This window comes from Gordionus sp. m RMFG-2023, chromosome 5 (assembly GCF_954871325.1).
Source record: "Gordionus sp. m RMFG-2023 chromosome 5, tfGorSpeb1-WG-v2, whole genome shotgun sequence".
NCBI classification, from domain to species: Eukaryota; Metazoa; Nematomorpha; class Gordioida; order Chordodea; family Parachordodidae; genus Gordionus; species Gordionus sp. m RMFG-2023.
In genome coordinates, this window is record NC_088779.1 from 14,783,289 (window position 1) to 14,802,253 (window position 18,965).

An 18,965-nucleotide genomic window follows, 5' to 3' on the forward strand; every position below is an offset into this window, starting at 1 on the left:
AAGTTAGATTTTGAGAATTATCCAAAATAATAATTTTTATTTTGACTTGTTCACTCCTCTAATTAATAATCTTTGAGAATAAGTTAAAAATTAAGAATAAATGGCGTATACTCCAATAGGAATCTTTGAGAATAAATTTAAAGAATTTTAAAAATGGCGTAAATGAATTAAGTTGTTTTCACTTTATTGGAAAGAAAATATTATAAAATCTCAATTAAATTATTATTTGTGTTTACAATTATACAAATATCTTAATTTATGATTTTAAACAATACACTGAACCCCCCTGGTTCAAATAAAATTCCCGGTTCGGTTCAGGGTTTTGAAGATTTTATAAACGGGGTTCAGATTTTATTTCAAAAATCCGGGTTTTCTTATTCGGGTTCGGTTCGAATTCCTGGTCGTAGCCTTGCATAATTTTTTATAGATAATTATAAGGCAACCATCAATCAACAATATTGCATATTTATTGTTGATTGGTCGGGAATAAAATAATAAGATTATTATTTTTGGAAAAATGTATAGTTTTCTACTTTGAGAAAAAGATTATTCATTGATTATGTTATTGTTATTCATTTTTTTATTAGGAATATAAAATGTTTGATATTAGGATAAAATTATTAAATACAATTTGGTGTATTCTTCTTACATTATTCTTGATTTACGAGAAAAGTTGAATAGTAAAGATAAATAAAGTTAGGAGTAAGATAATGTTTATGACTGAATGTGACTTGTTAATTATCTTTAAATCCTTTTATTATTTCAAAGAAATCGTAAAATAACCCTGAACAATAATAAAATCGAATAGGTATTCTATTTTTAAAACTAATAAATATTGGCCCAACCTCCTGCATAGGATCTCTTGAGATCTGACGCTTTTATTTTCCTGAGCACCCATAAGATTTTGTCTATACCGTGAATACATGAGTTTAGACCTATTCAAGAACATATCAAAGAATAATTCGAATCGAATAGCTAGAAAAGAATAAAAATAATAAATTATTTGTTTTGTTAGAATACGAATAAACAATTATCGAGTTCAAGAATTTGTTTAAAATAATAATAAGATTGAATAAAATAAAAATGTTAAGGCTGTGTCCTAGGTGGGTTAATAGTATAGGCTAAAAAGTATTTGATCGAAGAAACCCTATTTTGGTATATTTTAAATATTTGGTGGCATTGCTATTTTTCATATTTTATTCTCGTTTTTTGTTTTTTTTCTCTATTTAGTTTTTCCTTTTTTGTTTTTAAAATTTTTTCTTTTGCTTTTTTGGCTAGCCAGCTATTAAGTATTAAGCCAACCTAGGACACGGCCTAACTAATTTTTATTATTTTTTTTAATGAAATAGTTGAGTTTTGCTTTTGATATTTAAACCAAACTTGAATCCAACCGTTAAACTTGTATTAACCGATTGATTTACTGTACCCAAATCTGAATTTTCAAAATTTTTGTCAACCTGAACCAAAAAATCTATAAATCGGTCTGAATCTTTTGATATTTCAACTGTTTTAAGATTATTATTATTAACCCATTTAGATTGATCAGTATCAGTTACCATTTTAGACATTTTTATATTGATAGCAACGGTGGTAGCTACCCTAGCGTATATAAGTTTTTCAATCATGAAAAAAAATTTTCTTTTTATTAATATAATTTGATAGAAGACCTTAAAAATATTTACGGCTTCTATTATATTTGTTTTGGCATTAAATAAACATAAATTTCTTTATTTATAAGTTTTAAAGAGAAAATTATAAAAAATGTGCTTCTTTGCATAATTATATTAAGTTAGTATGTAAAAGGAACCGATCTTGATTTTTATGAACCGAAACTGAAAAACCGTAATTTATATCCTCACCGATATTCGTTATGGTTCTGATTTCTGAATTCATGATTCTTTTATAACAATTTGAAACTTTGTTTATTAACCGCTTTTTAAAATTATATGCGGATATTAATATTTAAAACCCATAGTTAAAATTACCAATTATTCGAATAATACGTTTAATTAGTCATGTGAATATAAAAAATAAATGATTCTATTCGTTATGTTATTTGATATAAAATAGAAGATACCAACATCGCTAATTCTTTCCAATACCTAAGCACCCCACCAGCTTATGTTGAGTACATGTCATCAGAATAATATCTACATGAGCTTTTTGTATTTTTTATATATTATTTAAGAATTTTATTATAAATATGAAATAATACAATATGAAATACTTGTAAAAGACCTATATTAATATTTCTACATTTTTTAGTTATATTAAAAATAATTATACACAAATTTAATTAGTATTAAAATCTCAATTTATCACCATATATTTAATGTTAATATTATAAATTAATATCTAAATTATCTTTTTAATAAACATTCTTAAGCTTGTTCATTATTTGAAATTTCACCAAATGTTGTTTTAAACGAGCTTTTCATTTTAATATAAATATGTGAATGTGCGAATTGTGGCCAATCAATGCATGGTCAGACAATACTCACCTCTCTATTATTATTAAACGCCTTTACGTGTATTAAATAAAGCTTTTAAAGTCTAATTTTTGTGTGAATAATGCTAAATGCCTAAGGATAATATCTAAATTAGTTGCCTAAGTATAATATCTAAATTAGTAATTTTTTCATCAAACAAAAAAATGTGTAACGATTTTTCCAGAAAGAGGTACTAAACACAGTTCATTTAAAATATTTTTTTATTGAATTGCTCTATTCAATAAATGAACTTATGATAGGTACATATCATAAAATACACATTTTGACCAATTTGTGAGAAATTGGTCCAATAGATAAAAAGTTAAAGGGTGGTGGCCAGTCTTCACACATGGCCATTTATGGCTTTCTCCTACTTGTGGAATAATTAGGTAAAATCGGATTATTCATATATAAAAATCACCCCCAGTAAATGATTTTAATATGAAAGATTTCGAACCCATACGACTAAAATTAGATACGATTATAAAAAATTTAAAAACTATATGTAAATATTTTATAGATCAAATAATATAAAAGAGCAACATCTATCAAGTTTATTATCAGCACAAGAAAATGCAACTGAAAAGTTTAAATTATACGAAACTCAATATAAGTCATGTTTAGAAAAGATACCTCAAAGTAAATTTATATTAAATAAAATGATTAATGGTATGATTTTATAGATTGGATTATATGCTCAATCGTAATATACCAATATGGTGGCATATCTTTCCTGCTTATAACAAGAAATGAAAGTAAAGAGCAAAAATGTATAAATAGTTGGATACCTGTAAATCACGAAAATTTAGTAATAATATTAAAATATTAAATTACTTTTCCATTTTGATAACGATTTTTTTTTAAAATTTAAGTTAATAATATACCCTTTTTCTTTAATTAAACTCATATCTGGATGCTTTATGAGGTCGATCTGATTCGTTGAAAATAATTCCCCTGAAAAAAAATCATCAGGAAAATAGTTTATCAGAAAAATCTTCTACTCCATTCAGGACTCTAAATTTGCTTCACTTTCATTTGGATTATCAAATTAATTGTCATACATTTTTTTAATACTATTAAAATTAGGGGAGTCAGGGGCGGGGTTAGTTGAACTGTGGTTGTGTCAAACCATTTGTCTCTATTTTTAAATGAAAAAGATATTAAAATTTTTGTTCTAGTCTCGATTTTATTGGCGTCCATCTATTCTATACATAATAATTTTGAAAAAATTGACTATTAAAGATATTATATGATTTTTATAATATTTAGAAAATTTTCCCCAAGACAAGATTATATTAAATTTTAGAAAAAATAATATAAAATTTAACCTAACAAAGTTTGAACCCTCTTTTAAGTTTTTGAACATGTATGGTGTCTAGATATTACTTATCATGTTTAGTAAAGCTATTATGAGTGAGGCTTGCAAAACAATGGTACTTTGAACCAATGTATCATAAGATATTTTCTAAATTTATATTTTCTCGTTGGTTATTTCATAGATTACTTATATCAAATTTTATGAGATTTTAAAAATTCTAAGAACCAAATATCATGTTATAAAGTGTTCAAAGTTATCAGAAATATATTTTAATTTTTATATATTTTTTGGCTAAACTTTACTGTATATTTATAATTTAAACAATAAAATATTAAAATTATTCTTAAAATATAAATTTTAAAAAATTAAAATAATATTTTTGTCCATTTTAAGGCAGGAAATATAAAATTGTGCAACCTACAAAAAAACGAATCAAATCTAATAATACTATTATTCGTATTCGATTATTTTTGAATTTTAGAATCGAATAATTAAGCTATTCGTATTCTTATTAATTGAATAATTCATATTCGTACATTCATTTCGTCGAATATTCGATTTGATTCGAATTTTTTTTTAATATTTATAAAATAGATTATATATATTTTGCAAAAAAATTATAAGCAGATGTGAATGTTTTAAAATGACACCCTTAAGGATTCTCGTGAAACTATGCTAATTGTCATTAGCCTATCAAAATTTACAGAAAATTATGAGCGAAATAAAACCTAATTATTTCATAACCTTATCTGAACAAATATATTTTTATTGTTTTTAGCTTTCACCTTTTTCTGGTGGTAAGCTCCTTCAATATCTCTCTTCACTTTATGTTATTCATGCTACTCTTTTTATCTAATTTATATTTCTGATATCCCACCGGAGTATTCTTATCGATTCCATTGTAAACTTGATCTCCCACTGGAGTATCAAAATCGATGGATCCCCACTTGAGTATCGCTATCGAGGCTATTGTATTTTGATCTCACACCGGAGTATCACTATCAAGTCCATTGTAGATTGTCGCCCACGAGGTCACCATTATCTTAGAGCTGACCAAGAGATCGCTATAATCCTTGAATGGCCCACGAGATCACTATTATCTTAGAGCTGGCCATTTTCATTTGGTATATTGGACAAGTATCTTAGCACCCGGCTGTCCAAGCCTGTCGGTGACCGGGGTGGCATTCTAAGCTCAGAAATTCATCTTATCATATGTCTTTACACATCAGTCATCGAAGAAAAACCTGGAAATTTTTACAGTTCCTTATCAGGATTGAACCTGCTACCTTCGGCTTCCAAGCATACATCATAAACCCACTAGGCCACCCAGGCGATATTTGAACAAATATATACACAATTAAATGATTTACATGAAGAAAAAAAAAGAAAAAAAAATTCACTAGGATTAATAATTACTTTAAATTTTACTTACTTAGGAATACTAACGAAAATATAAAATATTTCCTAAAAATTACGAATATAAAGGAATATTTACAAATAATTTCAAATATGAATTTCGAATAATAAAAATTTACTATCGACCATAATTCGCCAATATAAGTCCAAACCTTTCTCTCATTGTCAAAGTAAATAAGCTTGAGAAATATACTCTTGGCCAAAAACTTGAGTCGATCGTTTTTAAAAATTGACTAAATCAAGCCAATTAACAGCGCCGTATTTTAAAAAAACCGATTAGAACCGATATTTTTATAATTATATAATTTTTTCTATTTTATATATAATTTCATAATGAAAAATTAATGAAAAAAACTAAAATACAAATTATTTGTTGTATTTAATTAAAAAAAATATAGTCAAAAATTGTTCATTATTTTTTGTTATATTTCTGCAACAAGAAAAAACACAACTAATTTTTTTATAAAATTTACATAGTGGTATTTGGAATCTCTCTTTATTTTCATTATATTTTGGCCAGTTTGCCATTAGATCCATTTATAATCTTTAATTGTTTTTGTTAGAGGAGAAGCAGAGTTATTAATAATTATCATCATCATACCTTTATTCATTCTAGCCACTAAAGTAACGCTGCCATGTCGCACCTTTTCGATAGAAGGTGCTCGAGGTGTTGTATGGGTAATATATTTTCGTTATCCCTCGTAGGCATTTATTTATTAAGGTTTGGGACGTGTTATATTGCTTTTGGTGTCCTAATTGAAATAATTATAAAATATATTTTAGTAGACATATGCCGATCAATGACACTTTTTTAAAATATATTATTTTAAACATTCCTTTTTTTGGATTTTACAGGGTTTTAGATCTAAACTCTAAAATCGTTTTTCCCGTTTCAATAATTTTGCACGTGGGCCACTCCAATTCTGGTGTTTTAACATTTTACCTCGTAAAGTATCATTTCAAAATGGCAAAGAATGAATCGTTTCAATTAAAGTGTCATTCCTAACTTGTAAAGTATCATTTTAAATTTATTTTGCATTATTTAAATGATACTTTTACGAGGTAAAATATTTGTTAATCGTAAGAATATCCCTTAAATCATTTTAGACTATAACAAGCGGAGTATGTTACAGCACCTTTCCTACCAAATTTTGACAAAATTCTAAGGGATTAATGGGAACGTTATTAGTTTGATATAGAATCAAAAATAATCTTTTATTTAAAACTTGTGAGGAGCTGATAGAACTATATTCACTCATTTATTTTATTGATTATAATTTATCGATTCAGAGTTGTTAAAAGATAGTTTTCAAATGAATCTAATTTTATAAATATTTTTATAAATGTATCTAGATATCGATACAATTTATACTTATTTAAGGTGTGCATAAGGCTTAATTTAAGATTCTATTGTTAAAATTCAAATTTCGAAGTGAGCTAAATAATTTATTTATATACAAATATATAATTAAAATAAAGATTGTTAGATTTTAATAATTCTTTTACAAAATCTAAATGATTATAAATATTTGTTAGATTTTAACAATAAAACATTCTTAAATTTTTTATGATAATGCACCCCCATTTATCTATAAAATCATTTTTATCCATACTAAACTCCTTCTACCGGGGCACTTGACGGCAGAGTGGTTTCTTATATTTAATGAATAACAACTTTATATTGGTATAATCATTAAATATATTAAAACCTGACATTTAAAAAAAAACATTTAAAATTTGATGAATATCAAAACTAATCAATATTTAAATCGAATATTAAATTATTTGATCTTTTCAGAGATTGTAGAGAAATCAGAGACCTGCAGAGGTACCATATGCACGACCCGCCTGGATTTTTTATAAATATATTGTTTATTTTTAATTTTTATAACTAATAATGGCTATTTAAAATTTTTTTTTAGGCCTGTCCAGATATTTAAAAAAATTTTTTGATTTAGTAAAATAATATTTATCTGTTTTGTTTTTGTAATACAAACTTTGACATATTAAATGAATTTAGTTGAAATATTAAATTTAAAAAAAATAAAATAAAATTATATCTAAATGTATCTAAAAATAGATACAAATAATGTTTATTTTAATCAATAAATTGAATAGTTCTCAATTAAGCTTTACAGGTAATATTAAAAATAGTTTATAAATGACAATATTTTTCCCCGTTAATTATTCATGACGATTTATAGAGACTTGAAAAATCAAGATTTTGGGCCGGAGCCCGTCCGCGACCGGGTAACATTTTTTAGATCTAGGTATGGCTCGGCCATCCTGAATTTTTGTAAAAACATGGAAAAATCTCAAACTTAAGATATTTATTTTATTCTCTATTTTAATTTTATGCATTAAATTTAAATGTTCAGCAATAAATTTGATAATTTAATGATTAATATCTTTTTATACTAGTTACAAAATTTAAATATAATAATATTTCTTACTTCAGATTTTTTTAAAACAACATTTCATATTTTTAAAAAATTTATTTATAATTGTGATATTCAATCAGGCCAAAATTAAGAAAATATAAAATTAATAGAGTTCCAGACCTGGCTTATATTTTATTTATATGCTATTAGCCCGCAGACTGAAGCCCGGCCGGTCATGTAGGTCTCTAATTTATAATGTTTTAATGAATATTGTTTTGAAAACAAGGGAAAGATATTTCAAATGTTTAACGATATTATTCGCGGAAATAAAGAATCATCCGTTTACATCGATAAAATTGAATGGTGGAAGTACCGAAAGTCATTAGACAACAAAATGAAAGTACATTGTTTATTTATATAATATTTAAATTTAAATAGATCGAATTTTTTTTACAATTGAAATTAAGTAATAATTTATTTCATGTCTATAAATATTTGCAAGCGCATACGCAGCGGTGGGGGGGGGTGGGGGATTGGCAGGGAAACAAATCCCCCAGCCAAAAAATTTAGATTCTGACTAAAATATTTTTCAAAAATATTACTGATCCCTCCCTCTTATCGCATATATATTAATTTACATTTATTTATCACATTCACAGCAAAAATAAATACGATATTAATTTATTCTATGAATTAATATCGATTTCAAATTTTCCTTAACGTTAAATTTATCTACTATTTTTAAATTTCCACTGCGAAACTGTAGTAAATTATTTAAAAAACGACATAATTTAATTGAGAATTCTGCGAATAGCTAAGAGCATTTTATTGGAACTTAAGAAAATTAGAGCAAATGTAGATGACGAATTTCATAAATTATATGTCATCGCTGAGTCAATAGGAGAGCTCGATGAATTTAATATTTTTATACCTGGACTCGCAGCAAGGCAAGCCCTCGTTCCAATATATATAGGATAAAATATATAGACATTTTATTGTATAGGATGTTTAAATATCCTATGATGCTTACCAGCTGAATGCAAACTATGGTGCAAAAGGTTAAATATAGTAGATAATGTTCCAAAAAATGCTATAGATGCTTTGAATAATCAAGCATAATTTAGAGTATTGTAAAAATTATTAAATTTTGGCTTACCCATTAAAACTTCCATCAACGATAGAACATTTTCTTCTTTAACAAGAATAAAAACATCCATGAGAGCCAAAAGTAGTACCTGATTGGGTATTAGCCCTTTTTAATATACATAGGAAGCTGACACCAAGCACTGATTAAATCGTTGAAAAATAAGCTCAATCCCAAAGAAGATTGAATTTTACATAATAAATATATCTCGATTATATTTTTTGATACATAATAATTTTTTTTCATGAACACTTTGTAAGTTTATATACATGCAGGAATATTTTTGCGCGTTAATCAATATTTCCAACATATTTTAAAAAAAAATATTTAAATTTTATCAAATTTTAAATGCTTAAAAAAATTATATTTTTTTTACAAAGATTATTACATTTAATATTTTATCATTAATTTATACATGAATTTTATATTAATGTCCTAATAAATTTCTGAAACTTAAGATATTCTTGAATAACTCCTTAATTCTAATAAATAATTTAATTATCCCCCCCCCTCCCCATGATGAATTCCTAAGTACTCGCCTGACTATTAATATATGGTAAGCGTTTGAATCATAATTTTTAACACTAGTTAAAGTATTTATAATGATTCTTTAAAATATTTATATTATATATATTATTTATAATTAGGACTTGATTGATTGCCTTGAAAACATTATTGGGATTTCGAGATATATGTTTTATGGTCTTATAAATGATAGCAAAATAGATGAGACTTTGAATGATATGTGCATGCTTATAACAGAATTAGGATTTAAGTCTAAAATTAATTTCAAAGCATCAATACTTAAGGTATTCAATTATATTATTTAAAAAAAAACTTCAATAGTAATTAAATTTAAGATGAGTCTAATTTATTGTAAATATTTTTTCAAATTAATTTATAAACCATCCAAACTTATAAACTCATAATTTGCAGTGTTTTAAGGGGGGGGGGGGTGGGGGGTGGCGTTTGTATTATCTATATATCCAAGAATTTGGCATTACTTTAACTTATAAATAGGATTTTATTATTAAAATAATGTTATATTTTGCACCAAAACAAAATCCTAGATACATCACTGATAATTTATGACATCTAAATTTTTGACATCTTTTGATTCTTAATTATATTCTACAATCAGTCAAGTAATCACCTTTAAGCTAATTTTATTTTCACAAACTAGCGAATAAGTTTATTTTTTATTTTGCATATATTAATAATAAATGAATTGATGTTAACTCTTCTAATTTTTAAATGTAACTATTTGCATAGCTTATTTTAATAGATTATTTCAATTGCGGGACAAACATATCCAATATGATTGAACAGATAAAATCATGCGCCATTATAAATCCTCAGCGTTTATCAAAATCATTTCTTTTGGAACTTTCTAATTTACTTTCCTCAATCACAAACAATGAAAAAGATTTGCCGAACCTTTTACAGAATTATATATATGATCCTGTTATCTTAATATTGGAACCGGTATATTAAAAAAATATTTTATAATATAGAAATTATCATAATATATGTGAGTTTTTTTATTTTATCTAATAAATTTAATAATTAAGATTTTATTGAATGCATTTTAAACCTCTACGATTTTTATGATAAAAAAATACTAAAAAAATTGTGAATCAAATCAATATAATTGTGTTATTAGTACAAATGTAATTAATTTAAATTATATACAGAGTTTAACTTGTTTACCATGGGAAAGTATCAAATTTCTTACCAAACAACAAATATATCGGCAACCCTGTAATTCAAACTTGATAGTTTCATTATTAAAAGCTAATATGACACTGAATTGTTTGAATTTTAATAATTCATTTTATATGGTGAATCTTACCGGCGACCTTAAAGCTACTCAGGAAATGTTTGAACCTTGGTTTAAGTAATTATTTTTTTTATAGCAAAATGGAAGATAGAATTTTAAAAAAAATCTCGACTATATAAGAAATAAAAGTTAACATAATAAATAGAAGATGACAACTTATTCGGCCTAAAATGAATTGTTATTCTATTAAAATTTTTCGTATGCGATTATTCCATTTAAAAATTTGAATCGAACCTGAATAATGAAAAAAAAATGCTTCGAATAATAGCCTTTTTATTAATCACTTGAATTATTCGTATATATTTGATTCATGAGTATCTAACACAGATTGTCGATAAGGAATCTATATAATTTAATAAACCTAACCCGATTTTTTTAAAAAAAATTAAAGATATATAATAATTGTTTTAAAAAAGAAGATTTATTTTATGTGATTTCTATTTATCTCTTAAAATGACGATGAAATAAAGAAATACAACACATTCCAATAAACTCATTTCTTCCATAAAATCAAGGGAGAAAAATAAAATGACGAATTCTGTGTATCTATATTATATCAAATTAATAAATATCATAGCTAGAAATTATCTTATACAAACTAGGCACTTAATTAATTAAAGCACTTGATAATGAATGAATAATGATAGAAATTCACTTCCTTACATTAATTCAAGTCGAAATTTTCGTGACCCCGAGAGCGTTTGCATCATTTTTGCAAATGAAAGAAAATAGCAAAACTCAAAATTTGTCAACGAACCATTGGTACCATTATAAATTCTTTTAACACCATCAAATTATTTAATAAAAACATCTATATTCTTGCATATGGAAGAAAATTAAAAAAATTTGAAATCCATCTATTACAAACATTAGCCACTATCCTCAACACAGGTTTCGATCGAAAGATTTTTAGGGTTGAAATATATTCTATTACCATAGAGAACAAGATTGAACAGAGATATATTAGATCATATTTTAATTATACTTTGTGATAATAATTTTATAATACGAAAACTATCAATTTACCTCTATATAAGGTAAAACAAAAACGAATCTAATGCAACACCTAACCTGAACCTTTATAAAATTTAAAACCACAACCGTAATCCATTTTTTCCACTTTTGAAAATATTTAAAAAATCAAATTTTCGAAATGTCATACGAGTAAATTTTCAAAATATTATTAATATTTTTTGGACTGAAAAAACAAGACCGATTGCAAATAACAGAGCAAAGAAGGTTTTTTAAAATTGATCCGATTCTTAACTTTCATATCGTTGACCTTCGCGGCAAATATTCATTCCGAAAAAAAATTATTTTAAAAATTGTTTTTTCAAAACTTAGGCTCCACATGAATATTTAAAATTAGAATGCTAATGTCTTAATTAAATACGCCGATTGTTTTAAATATTAAATCAAATTTTAACAGGCGCTATTATTGACGCTGCGCACTAGCATTCTATATACACAAAATTCCCCTATGAAAATGGGTAGCATGTGGATAATACCATTAATTTTATACCATAACGAGATATGAACATGGATATATGAATGTAACATTTTAGTATTTTAAGTAGACTGAATATGTCCATATAACATAATGTTACGGCCAACAAATGTAGTGGTTGAGAGAATTTAGAGCATAAAATAAATAGTATAAATAAACTACTAATACTTTATTAATTAATATAAAGACTAATTTTGTAATCATAATTAAAATAATATAAAAAAATTAAAATTAAAAGATTAAAAAATTAAGTTCGTAAAATCATTATCATTTAACAAGAAAAATATCCTCGATTATTTATACTTTTCTGTAATATTCATTTACATAATGTTTAAAAAACAAACTGAAATAATCTTGAACTTTATTTAATCTGAATAATAACTCTTTTTTCTTCATTTTTCTTTAACTCATTTGAATATTACAACACCCTTCCACTTAGATTAGACCCCACATTTTGCGAAAGACTAATAGTCGTGCATGTATTCGATTACTTCTTCTCACCGGTAGATTCTGTTTCTTGTCTTCGTCTGGTATTGATTGCATGCTTTTAATCGATTCACGATTGTTAGTCAATGATTATCGATACCCCATCTTAAATTCTCCTGTTGTAACTAATGATAAGTGCTTTATCTCGGTCAACGATATTCTATGCTTGATCTGCGATTAACGATTGTTTTCACGGATTCTTGTTTCTAAGATCATCGATTTTTTATCCTCTACTAAAGTTTTGATAAGCAATTGGCGATAGTTTATCAACGATTAACGATTGCATCCTGGTCTTGATCACTTGTTCTACCTAGTCGCTTGTCCAGACATCCGCGTTGCCTTAAGATCTCTTATCCGATAATGATTTCTTGTATCTTTTGATCCAAAATAAAAATCCGATCTCTAATTGAGCTCGATTGCGGCATATATTTTCTAATGACGAAAGCCGTTTCTCTTTATGAAGATTTTGGTTAATCAACAACCTGATATGTTGCTAAATATTATCAACTTAAATAACAGTTAAACGTATATCTTTAATAAAAATTTATAACGAATCACTTTTAGCTACATCTATCACTTGTACGTATAACGATCTCTTGTGACGAATTCTTTTTAGCTAAATGACTAATTCTATTCTTTTCCGTAATACGACCATTATTGATACCATTGCTTTATTGCTCTCATTCTTTGTCTTAGTGTCGATAATCATTTCATACATATCCCTCCTCTTTATTTAGAATTTCTTTTCAGAGTTAATTAGACTGAATTGTTGTAATTGCCCTGTCGCCTCCTCTCTCCAACACCAATGTAACATTTTAGTATTTTAAGTAGACTGAATATGTCCATAGAATATAATGTTTCGGCCAACAATTATAGTGGTTGAGAGAATTTAGAGAATAAAATAAATAGTATAAATAAATTAACTACTAATACTTTATTAATTAATATAAATACTAATTACATAATCATAAATAAAATAAGAAATTAAAATAATATAATATAAAAAAAATTAAAATTAAAAATTAAAGATTAAAAAAATTAAAAAAATTAAAAAGTAAATTTAAGTTAAAAATAATAATTTAATCATCATCTTTCGCATCATAATTTTTCCATTATATATCCTTTTTCTTTAATCAACATTTGCATAGTCTCCATTTGTATCGAAATTTAATTATTTTTTCTTGAGTAGATTTGAATATCTTTCGGCTTCGTAATTTTGTTTAAAAGTAATTTGCCTGTCTGGCGTTTTTCTTAATCTAGTAAATTTGCATGTTACCACAATTACAATAATGAATACCCAAATATATGGTTTAATTAATTTAAGAGTTTCCATTTTTCCCATAAAGGAGAGGACAAGTGCTAAACAAGTGTATTTATGCTCCAATATTAAAAAACAGGGTATTCATCTCTCAAATTTGCACCGGTATATCTAATAAATTTTATATGATAAAAGTAAAAAATTTAAATATTTTTTTTGCATTTATTTTGTCTTCTGCTATTTATTAAGGAAACTTTTTTATCTTTACATATAGCCGAAGATTAAAAAAATATATTATTTATTATTGTTGGGGTCTAGTAATTAGTCAACTATAAATAATAATCATTTTTTGATTAATGATAGTATGTAAACTACATTCATTAAGGCCGCGTTCAAATCTGATTTAATTTTTATAAGCAATAATGAAGTCCAGCAAGTCGGTCCGAAGACCTGCTCGGGCCTAAAAATTTATAATAAACGGGCCGAGGTTTTAAAATTATAAAAATTAACATAAGAAAATGGTGTTTTATTTTTGTTTCAGAATAAAATGATATAATTTATCTATACAAAGCAATTAGTGATTATTTTTAACTTTATAAAAGTGTTTTTAATTTATGTTCTTATTATAAACTTTTTGTCCGGACCGGGCTTTGGCTTAGATAAAATTTTAGGCCGGGCTTAAAAATTGATTAAATTTTAAATTTAAAACGCGATTTAAATCAAAAATAAATATTTCAATTAGAAAAGTATAGATTGATATTGAAAAATACCTAACTAGTCGATATCTGTAAATCGGACAAAAAATCATTCAAGATTAAAATATTATTATGAATGTCCTCAAATAAAACTGTTAACCCAAATTTAAAATTTTATATTTTTGACAAATAAAATAGTGGTTTTATTATTTTAAATTTTGTTACTGTTATTTCCCAATTTAAAATGCTAATGTAATTTTCGTTCATTTGTTAATATCTTAAAATTTAAAATAGTCTTGATTATTAATTTTGTAAAATCAGCATTTTTAGAACTCTCTTTAACTTTCCCTTTTCTATTAGAAGTTAGTTTTTTTATTATATTATGATAAATATGTTTTAATTTACCTTTTTCTGAGAATAAATCAATAGTTTATAAAAAAAATATTACACAAATCAAATAAGCAATCTAATCATTTTAAAAATGTTTGGTTAAAAAGATTTAATTACATCAAAAGCCATTCAAGGGCGTCATGGACACTCAAGACGTTTTTATCAATGTCGGGTTGTAAGATTAAGTCTGGCCTCAAGACCCAATGTCCTAATATTAAATATAGAAATATCCTCAATAATCATTTTGTATCACCGGAATTCAATCAGAATCACATATCATTTTTAATATAACATATTTGACTTTTAAATTTCCCTTTCCCTAATTAACAATTTCTAGTGATTGTGATTTGTATTATGACTAGTTAAAACTCTGTTACTTATATACATTATATTCTATCAAATAAAATATATATTATATTCTTAATCTGTTATAACAGTTATGAAATATTTTAATTTGATAATTTAGTTTTATCTTAGAACTATTCAATTAAATAGCCTCAGATTTATACATTTATATTAAAATGTATATAGAATGGATTCAAATTTAAAAATAATTCTGAAAAGATTAGAACTCAAGAATTTGAGACCAAAGAACGTACAAATGGAAAATCTAAAGTATGGAAGATATTCCTGAAAAACAATATTTTTTAATCGAGCTTGGTCAGGCTAATCAAAAAATTTGTGCTTGTGTCGGGCTCGGATCAAAAATTTTTAAATTAGGGGTCGGTTTGGGCACTAAAAAATTACCTTGTGGCTCTAATTATATGGTTGCTTTTCTAATCCACCATCCTGAAAACCAAAATGATTATAATACCTTCACCAACACATTTCTTGTCCTATCATCTGACCCCAAAATATATTTCAAATTTAACAGACAATGAGACCGAAGTAGCAATGGAACGTGCCTAATTATGGTAAAATTGCAACTACATTTGACCCGTATAAAATTATGTTTTCAGGTGTAATAAAGTTTAAAAAAATTGAATGATGGTTAACAGGATAATTTAATTCAGGAAACCATTCGAATGCTTCAGTAGAGTTTTTCATCATTTTGAGTTTATCAAACTTATGACTCGTTTAGGAAAATAGTTTTCTTTTAATTAAATTAAAATACCATTGTAGAAGATATGAATAATGCTTGTGATTATTAATCTATTAAAAATGATTTTTCAATCTAACAGACTAATTATTTTTTTATTATAAAGGAAACGTTAGCACTATATTAACAAAAATAATATTTTTTAGGTTTTATATTTAGAATATTAAAAAATTTCTCACTACATTGGAAATAGAATGATATAATTAATAATTATTTTATACATTATGCCAAAAATTATTACAATGAAAATAAAAATAAATCAAGTAAATTTTTTTTATCCATAGTACAATTTAATATTTTTCTTATAAAATTATTTAATTCTGGAATATTCTAAGTCTTTATCTTTCATTATAATAAATAATTTCATCAATTTAATAAAATATTGAAAATATTGATCACTGATTTTAAAAAATATCGAGATGATTTAAATCAAACTGATTTTTATTGGCCAATAAAATTGAATTAGCAGGGCTTTAATTTATATGCAACTGTCCTAAGTTTTTTATTAAACAGTTATCTTAATATTTTATTTCTTACGAAAAGTAAATCAGGTTTGACACCTAAATAATATGTATATTTTAATTACATGTAATTGATATATATATGATCTATCTATTTACATAACAAGATTATTAGGCTGGAAAGGATTATGTAATACGGCTCCATCGAACGAACAGTTTTTAAAGGCTATAACACAATTCGAATTATTCGTGTATGAATTATATTATAATTTAAATGTTTGCAAAAATTTAATGATAAATATCAATCCAAAAATGTTTAGGTACTATGAACTCTGTTGGGTAAACATAAGCAGATCTATTTTTTATTTAATTTTCTGGTATAAATTATCTTTCTTTTATAGATTTCTATGCAAACATATAATTGAATTTTTAAACAATAAAGACCGATAAAACTTCTAATATTAAAAATTGATAACTTTTATAAAATGCAGAACAAACCTATCAACCTTTATCCTAATTAATTCCTGTTAGGTACATATCACACTGATACTATATTTCATATTATATTTATTAAGATTAACGTAAACAATATAGAAAGAGAAATGAGGTTATATTTTATGCTAGATTTTTTTTTTCCCTACAGTAATTGTATATTAAATTAACTAATTTAATATCTATTATATAAAGATATTGTGGACATGGTGCTGGTAATGCATATATAAAAAAAGATGAGTTGAGTCAAGCAGAAGGAAAAGCAGTATCCTGTTTAATGGGCTGTAGCACCGGATATTTACAATCCAATGGTTTATTTGAACCTTACGGTGTCTTACTTAATTACCTCATGGCGGGATGGTATGTTTTACATCCATTTGGCATTTATTAAATTATACTCATTTTATATTTTTAGTCCTACCGTTATAGCCAATTTATGGGATGTGACATCAAGAGATCTTGACAGATATTTTAAAAATTTGCTCGAAAATTGGATTGAAAGTCCTTCATCATCGCTGGGAATTATTGTACAAAAATCCCGCTTTGTTTGTAAATTACCTTATATGGTTGGTTCATCTCCAATAGTTTACGGTTTGCCTTGTGTTCTTGATGAAACTACATTGAATGTGCCATCAATAGAAAAATAAATCAATACTAATTTTTTTTTGTCAATATTATTAATTATCGATTCAGAACTTTAAATGAATTATAAGAAAAAAGAATTAAATAAATCATGTGTTTATTGCTAATTTTGTTTTGTTTCTTGTTTAGCCCAAATTTCTAATTATAAGAACTCATTTTTACCAGGACTGATCCTTCGTAATGTTTTGGGCCCAATCTTTTCTTTAATTTAAGGATTAAGGATTCATATTTATTTTCATTAGTAGAATCAGTTTGATTTTTTCCTCCATTTTATAAAATTTATATAAAATATAATATATTTTTAGGAATATTTGTTTTTATTTGCTAAACTATTAATAAATAGGACTAATAAAGTAATTAAAATAATTTTATTGAATCTAACACAGTGATGCACTGAAACCTTCAATGTCTAATCAGATGCTAAGGTTGGATCTCTAAAAATCTATTTGGTTAGTTTAAATTAAAACGAATTATTTTCTCATCAAAATATTCGCAAGACTTGGTTGGAAGTCTTAATAAAGATATTTCGAAAAATATTTTGTTTAATGAAATAATTATACTTGTTGAAATATATTTTATAAGCCCTTATTTTTATGCTCTGAGCCCCGGTTTTAACCCCCAAACTCTAGTTCATGTATTTTAATGTATTCGAACCCTGTTTTTTAAGGAGGGTTCAGAGCTTTGTTTTTGAACCACATATAAATATATATTAAATTCTTCGATTTTCCGCACGATTAAATAATATTCCTTAAATTAAAGTGCTATATAAGAGTTTTTCTATTCATTAGAGATTCGATAAACTTATAATATAAAAATATTAAATATTATTTTTTTTCCCCCATTTAAATCTATAGATATCAGTCCAAGATTGTGAAGGATATTTTTATAATGTAAAGGAATATGACGTAAATAATTACAAAAAACAATAAAATTGATGAACAAAATTATTTTAAGCAAATAAATTTATTTCGAATTTTTTAAAATGATTTTATAAATATTCCCCTGACTTGTAAAATAAATTAATTTAATGTAAAATAATTTTCAAAATAAATCTTGTTTTAAATAAGAATATTTTCGAACGATAAAAATAAGTGATATTGTCATTTATTATTATTATTTTATATGGTGTACGGCCTATTTAATTGAATTTACAAGCGAATTACCCAGCATTCAGCATTATTGTTCTGTTTTAGTATTCAAATACTTTGAGTTAATATAAATAGGAAATATAAAGGTAAATAATTTTTTTAAAATCTATTTATTAAATGTGACATCCATATATTTTATGCTATTCTAAATACACAATTATTTTATTTATGTAGTAAATAAAGGTGCACATTCTATTAC

The 18,965-nt window shown here is 25.2% G+C and overlaps 1 protein-coding gene across 1 annotated transcript; it reads left to right on the top strand.

The window, feature by feature from the left end:
- Positions 1 to 7,413: 7,413 nt before the first annotated feature.
- On the top strand, positions 7,414 to 17,623 carry LOC135930200 (uncharacterized). Its single transcript, XM_065466981.1, has 7 exons — positions 7,414 to 7,473; positions 7,891 to 8,004; positions 9,396 to 9,557; positions 10,443 to 10,645; positions 16,652 to 16,735; positions 17,172 to 17,336; positions 17,392 to 17,623. Exons 1-7 carry the CDS (start codon positions 7,414 to 7,416, stop codon positions 17,621 to 17,623), a joined length of 1,020 nt encoding a protein of 339 aa, XP_065323053.1.
- The last annotated feature ends 1,342 nt before the right edge of the window (positions 17,624 to 18,965 follow it).